This window comes from Octopus bimaculoides, chromosome 4 (genome assembly GCF_046866305.1).
Source record: "Octopus bimaculoides isolate indiv1 chromosome 4, ASM4686630v1, whole genome shotgun sequence".
NCBI lineage: Eukaryota > Metazoa > Mollusca > Cephalopoda > Octopoda > Octopodidae > Octopus > Octopus bimaculoides.
In genome coordinates, this window is record NC_142931.1 from 23,723,534 (window position 1) to 23,731,033 (window position 7,500).

Genomic DNA, 7,500 nt, shown 5'->3' on the forward strand with positions numbered 1-7,500 from the left:
CGACCGATTCTAAATCGGTGCGTTCATAACGTTATTCCAGTAGCTGTTGCATTAGCTATTGCTGGGCACTGGTATATACTGATATGCAATAGTGTCTAACTGGTATCGGAATCAAGAAATTATCAGAATAATGACTTGTAATCTGCTGAGAGAAACATAGAAATCGCCATCATTGCAATAGCGGAGGCATATATGAAAAAAAGAAAGAACATAACTGAAAGCAAACGTAAAGTATCTACAGAGAGTAGTTGCTGCATGGTTGGGCTAGTTAAAGCTGCACCCAATTTGGTGCGATGGCTCCATGTATGACGAACGCCATAGCATACTACAGTGAAGGCAGAAAAATGTCGTACATTCCTGGGTATTATCAATATTGGTTTCAAATTTTGGCACAAAGCCAGGACTTCCGGGGAGAGAGGCAAATCGACATAAACACACCAGCATCGGTTGTCAAGCGGTGGTAAGGGGGAACAAACACACATACATACACACACTCACACACACTTACACACACACAACGGGTTTCTTTCAGTTTCCGTCTATCAAATCCACTCCCAAACACTCAGATAAGTATGTGTTCATGGGCGAGCGCGTGCAGTGAAAGGAGGAGGACGACGACGAGGTTTGCCGGTATAGGTTGTCTAAAAGGGAATTATAGCTGCAACTAGATACATTAGCGACACTTTTAAGTATTTTGTTTATGACTCTGTGTATGTTGTGGAGGAGGTGTTCGTATGACATTTTGAAATACACGCTTAAAAATGTCTTCTTGCTTTGACAGTTTGTTTTCTTTTTGTTTTCGTTGTTAGAGTTACCGTTGTGTTGTTATGTCGCTGCCATCCTTACTGTTATTCTTGGTGGTAATGGTAGTGGGGAAGGTGGTGGAGGCGGTTGGTGATGATGATGATGACGATAATAATGGTAGACGTAATGGTGACGGTGGTGATGGTGGTGGCGTTGTCGGTGTTAGTATTCTTATTTTGTCATTTTAAAGTTTTGGAGCTATTTTTGCTAGATGGAAACCTGATTCTTAGATCCTGTCTAACCAAATTGCACTTGGAAACTTTTAAGCGACTACACACAGCCATACACTTGGACACACACACACACACGAATATATATACATATATATATATATACATGCCCATACATATATATACATACGTACAAAATTGAAAATGTAGATATATGTGTGTAGTTACTTGCATATACGTGTGTGTGGGTGTATTTGTGATTAAAGAATAACTTTTACTCAACGTGTTTAAAGCTGCCTGACGTTTGGTTGGCCTTCATTTTTTTTTTTTTTTTTTTTATTTATTTATTGTCATCAAACATTAGGCGTCATATAATAAGTATAAGAAGAAAAAAAATACATCATAAATCAATGGAGAAAAAAAATCACTCTGCTCTGGTCAGATAATCAGTTAAGTAAGGAAACACGCAATGTGAAAGTAGGGGTGGTAGTGGGAGTAGAAAATGTGGCAGCAGAGTGAGAGGAGAAAAAAAAAACTAACGTTGAGATGTAGTTTTGCAATCTGTAAAAGCTTTTACGGTACAAATTTTTATATTATATAGATTATTATCATTTGTTTTTGTTTGTGTTTGTTATTCGTTTTCATTCTCGTTCCTCTTATAGTTATTTTTCTTCCCCTCCTCCTCAGACTGATTTTTTATTCGTGTTATTTTTTTTATATATACACATACACATACATACTTTCAGTCGATATGTGGGAAATAAGACAGTTTACTTGGTGTTAGGGTATCATTTTGTTTTCATTTCTTCTTGCTCTTCAAACCCTTCATATATTTTCTTTCGTTTCACTTTATATATATATATATATATATATATATATATATATATATATATATATATGCGTGAATAAATATATGTTCACGTATACCTACCAGTATATGTGTGCTTATGTATGTATGTACTCATGTAATACAATAAATGAAGCTGAACTCTGAATTAGGATGAGTGTGGAAAGAAACTCACATGATATCAATAGAGTACATCTCAACTTTTCTGTGAAATATAACTCAATGCAAGTACTCAACGAATAATTGTAAATATTGCTAAATTTCTCGGTACTGCGATAAAAGTCTAAAATGAAAAGATGGTGTGTATGCATAGAAATGTATGTTTACATCTACGATTATATTTTGATTGACTCCGTCTCTTAACGCTCTGACGGTTTCGCCTGAGCGCTGATTGTTACCAGAAAGGTTCTGATGTCACATCATCTTGAGAACGAACAGCTTAAACTCCAGAACGGGAAGAGACTGTCTCGACCAATATACATACATGCGTGTGTGTGTGTGTGCGAGCGTGCGTGTGAGTGTGCAAGCGTGCGTATGTGTGCATGGATATCTGTATACGTATGAGTATCTTTGCATATATGTGCATAGATGTATAGATATATTTGTATATAACAGCCAACAACTGATGAAGGGTCGTTTTTTATGTTTGTTTTGTTTTCCATTCGTGTCTTTTGTTGTTCGAAAGAATAGTTCATGTTCCATGTACTCAGGCATCGTACTTTTTTGCTGAACGTCTTGTGCCCACTTATGCATATATATTAACGTATAGATGTATGTACATATACGTATGTATATATGCATATATATATATTATTTATATCATTATATGATTGAACGCCACGCATCCTCTTCCAAGTAAGTTTTATCTTAATAATTCTGATGCGCATTCTATACGATCTTTTTACTCTTTCGTTTTTCTCTTTTTTGTCTCTCTTATACTTTCACCTCCTCTTCTCCCACTATTCTATCCTATTACTCGGTCACCCTCTCTCCCTCACTCCTCCTCCTTTGCTCACGTAGCACCCACTTGACCATCGGCCTTCTTTCTTTCTCTCCGTTATTATAGTTGGAACAAGGAAGACGTGTTCTTGTTTGTCTCCTGTCCTAGCTTGATTTACGCGTTCGCCACCACAACCTCTTTTAGGCTTAGCAGCCCTTCCTGTTTGTTTTCACTGTCGTGTTTGTGTTACCTATTTTGACCCTCCGCAAAATCCCAAACTTTATTTAATTTGCTTTGCGGGAGCAACTGTTTTATCGAAAGCGTACATTGTTGTTAAATGCCCGAAATACGAAACTAGAAAATCAGCTAACAACTGATGAAGGGTCGTTCTTTATGTTTGTTTTGTTTTCCATTTGTGTCTTCGTTGTTCGAAAGTATAGTTCATGTTCCATGTACTCGTGCTTCATACTTTTTTGTTGTACACGTTTCATGACGTCCTGTACCCACATATGCATATATATATATATATACGTATAGACGTATGTACATATACGTATGTATGTATATATATATATATATATATATATATATATATCACAGACATGTACTTGCTTAGCAAGTGACCTGATCTGAGATCGTGTGCTGAAACAAAAACAATTGCAGCCTGGAAGGAGTTTATAAGCCATTGAGAAACACACAAAAAACTGTTAGATTCACTTCAACATTTTAATTTAATTTGCCAAAATATTTTCGTCGCTTTGAGACCGCGACCTGATCACTGACAAATTTCCGTGCTGCATTGTATATATATATATATATATATGGGTCGTCTAAGAGACCATAAGTCTGGGAAAAGATGCACTCGTATTCATATGACACCACTTCTCATATCACACACCTCATTCTGCTACTTGTTGTATCGTGCCACTTGGATACAGAGGAAAACAAACCAACACTGATCGTCTAGAGGTGCTAGAGGACAAACATTATCACAAAGACATACACACATATATATATACACATACACATATATATACACATACACATATATATACACATACACATATATATATATATATAGACATATACTACAGGCTTCCACACAGTTTCCGTCTACCAAATTCACCCACCATGTATTGGTAAGCCAGGTCCATTAATAGAGAATACGCGCTCAAGTTTCCACCGCGCAGTGGTGCTGAACCCGAAACCATGTGTTTGCAAAGTGAAAATGAGCTTTTTAACCACAAACGCATGCCTGTAACTATACTGCAGATAGTTTTTATTGGCGGAACTAGATTTGCATTCGTTTTTATAAAGCTTCTTGTAGTTTCGGGTGACACATATTTTTAGTAATTGCTGGATTTTTGTTTTGATTAATTTAAATTCAGACAATTTGACTATTGAAATTGTATTTACTCTACATCTTTTGAAGTAATTATTTTAATCCTGAATTTATACTGCTCTCACAATATTTTTCCTTCAAAATTATTTTGAGATTCAATTTATAATTAAAAATTTAAAACCCATTTTGTAAATTAATTATTTTTATTTCCATGGACTAAGTACCAAAAATTTATTTGATGCCTTCAAGTCTTTTAAAGATGTAATGATGTCAAATCATTTGAATGTATGAATAAATAAAATATTCAGGAAGTAATATCAGTACATTTAAAATCTAAATCAAAATTATTATTATTTTAATTCTGGAGACCTTACATTTCCAAGCCATGAATCTTGCAATTTCACTGAAATGGAACAATGATCGATTCCGAAAGATACTAAACTACTATGACTACTAACCATTTATGTAAATTCAATATTCCTTGTTTAGAATCAATAATATAAATTTATATATTATATTTATTCATGAGATTGTCTTCCCCATTTATTCTATCTATTTAATTTCATGTTTCTAGTCACCTAAGTTGACCTATACAATTCTAAAGCCTTAAATTATTAAAAGAATATAAAGCGTGATATTTTACATACGACGGAGAAACATTTTCACACAGTTTTTCTACATGTATCGACCGTAGGCTCGCTTTCTGGACAAACTACTTCTGCCTTTCAGTAAGACATATAATACTGCTTGTATCATGTTACTAGAGAAAAGCTTCTGCATAAGCGCAGCATGGCTGTGCAGTTAAGGAGGTCGCTTTGAAACCTCGTGGTTTCAGATGCAGTCCCACAGCGCGATGCCTTGGACAGATGCCTTCAACTATCTCCTCGGGCCGACTCATGCCTTGTGCCTTGTGAGTGAATTTGGCAGATGGGAATTAAATAGAATTCCGTTGTATGTGTGTGTGTGTGTGTATGTATGTGTGTGTGGGTGTGTGTGTGTGTGTGTGTGTGTGTGTGTGTGTGTGTGTGTGTGTGTGTGTCCTCACCATCACCTGACAACCGGTGTTGGTTTGTTTACAACCTCATAACTTAGCAGTTCGGCAAAAGAGAACGATATAATATTACCAGACTTTTAAAAAATAAGTACTGGGATGATGTTTTTGACTACATCCTTCGAGGCAACGCCTCGGCATGGCCGCAGTCCATTGACTGGGACAAATAAAAGAAGGTCAAAGATATATTGATAGTATGTTTGCTTCTTGGAAAAGCCATTTTGTCTATATTTCAGTTAGAAATACAATATTATTTATACTGCTTAATGTCACCAGAGAAATGGTCCAAGTTCATATTGTGGGGGAAAAATCTATTCACTCTGATTATTTTTCATTTCTGATATTATTTCTTTGCGTTAATTATTAATATTGCAGAAGTATTGAAGGTATCAATTCTTTTTTTTAAATCAAATTTCTCTCCGCTTTGTATCTTCTGGATTTGTTTTTCATTTCCATATTTTATTCTTTGTAGAATGTAAACAAAAATTCCTTAATATTGCTTATGTACAGAGAATCTTTGACCTATCGAAAACGGCTAGGCAAGCAACTGACACCATTCCTTTAGGTTTGCCCCACCACTACCACCATCACCATCACTACATTCCCCACATAACCTAAGCTCACAGTTCCCAATACTAAAACAGTTCAAACAGTACGGTCGACTTCGATAAACTTAACCAACACAAACTGGATAGCCCTTGCCCAACAAGACCATTATCTAAACCATGAAGGATGCTTCTACGGAACACACGTACGAAAAGCACACCCGCCTTCCAAACTGTTGCTTTATATGCATTGCTCCTTTCCGCTACTTAACAACCAAGATGGTTGTTTAAATTACACTCTTGCAGAAAAAGTGTCTATGTCTGTTTCCCGTTTTGCATCTAACTTTGCGACGCAAACACTTAGTAAACCCACTCCGAAACTAGGTATTTTTACTTCACCTGACTCGCAGGCACGCACATATATTCATACACACCAAATGCGATAGTACATCCACCCTAAAAATCCACCGGCTCTGACAATTTCCCTTCTATATTCCTCCATAATATACCCCAGAGTTAGATCTATCCTCATCAAATACTACAATCTCTCTCTCATCCTGTCACACTTTTTCTTTCTTTCTCTATCTCTTTCTCTCTCCCTCTCTCAGTACAGGATTATATCTTGATCTTTATAAACACGCTACAGTATTTTCCATTTCTAAGAAGTGTGCTTCTTTAACTGTATTAACTATCATCCTATCACAACTCTAATATCTAAAGAGGGAATGGAAACATCTTTAAAGATAGACTTCTCTGCACCTTGTACCCTTCCTCAATGAATATGATTTTCGAAATACCAGATCTTCGGGGAATTTAATCTCACCCAATTAAAATTTTATTAAAACAATGCTGTCGCCCTCGACATAGAGAAGTTTTTGTCTGTGTCTAGGATGCAAATTTTCTTTCGAAACTGCCCAGCTATGGATTTCATCCATCTTCTTTAAACTTGGTGGCTATGCACTGCTATGGCTTGTGCAAATAGAACCCTTTGTGACTAACACTATCAGCTCTACTGTGTCTCATCTTTTGATTTTGACCCCAACACTTTCTTACTATACATGAACGATCCGCAATTACACCAGAACGCCCATTTCTATGCAGCTGACACTTCTCTGCCTTGTTCTTTATGTACCTTAGTTTTATTCACGTGCATTCTAGACACATCACATTAATTCAGCAGTGACAGAGACAACGGAAAATTCCTCCAATAAGCTTCTGCAAATATTTTCGCTTTCGACAGTAAAAATGCGTAATCACTGCACATATGAAGAAAGCATTATCGCATCTCATCGCCACTAAACATGAACAGCACGCAACAAGAACCCTCATAGTCATATGGTCATATTTATTTGCATGGAAGAAAGTAATTCTATGAATTTCATTGATTTTGTCAATCTTTTGAAGTGACAATTGTTTCTTAGATTGAGCAATATAAGTTTGAGTGATTACTAAAAACTCTTCAATAAACCATCCAAAAGTTTTAAATGTTTGCTGAAAATGCAGTTTGATTGAACGAAGTCGATTTAGTAAAGTTAATCAACGCAGTTTGACTGACAACCTGAATCTAAGGGAGATAATTTTCTTTAACATGAACCAAAGGTAATCATGGATTTCTTTCTTTTTCTTTTCAGATCAAAAACTACTTCAGACACCACTTATACTCGTCTCTCAATGAATCGTATGGAGAAAATGACAGAGAAACTCGTGCATGGAATTGTATGCAGAGTGCGGTATGTTCATTTGTGGTTGTTATATTTTAGATTGTTAGTTTTATTCCTTTCTTCCTTTATATTTTTTTTAT

The 7,500-nt window shown here is 35.9% G+C and overlaps 1 protein-coding gene across 6 annotated transcripts in view; it reads left to right on the forward strand.

Moving 5' to 3' along the window:
* The window catches only part of LOC106882109 (tetraspanin-8-like), a 719,463-nt gene that overhangs the window by 594,304 nt on the left and 117,659 nt on the right, over nucleotides 1–7,500 (forward strand). For all 6 annotated transcript variants that reach the window (XM_089350500.1, XM_089350501.1, XM_089350503.1 and 3 more), the window contains one exon: nucleotides 7,331–7,429. In XM_089350500.1, coding sequence (XP_089206626.1) covers nucleotides 7,331–7,429 — 99 coding nt within the window. The remainder of the gene's footprint in view (nucleotides 1–7,330; nucleotides 7,430–7,500) is intronic.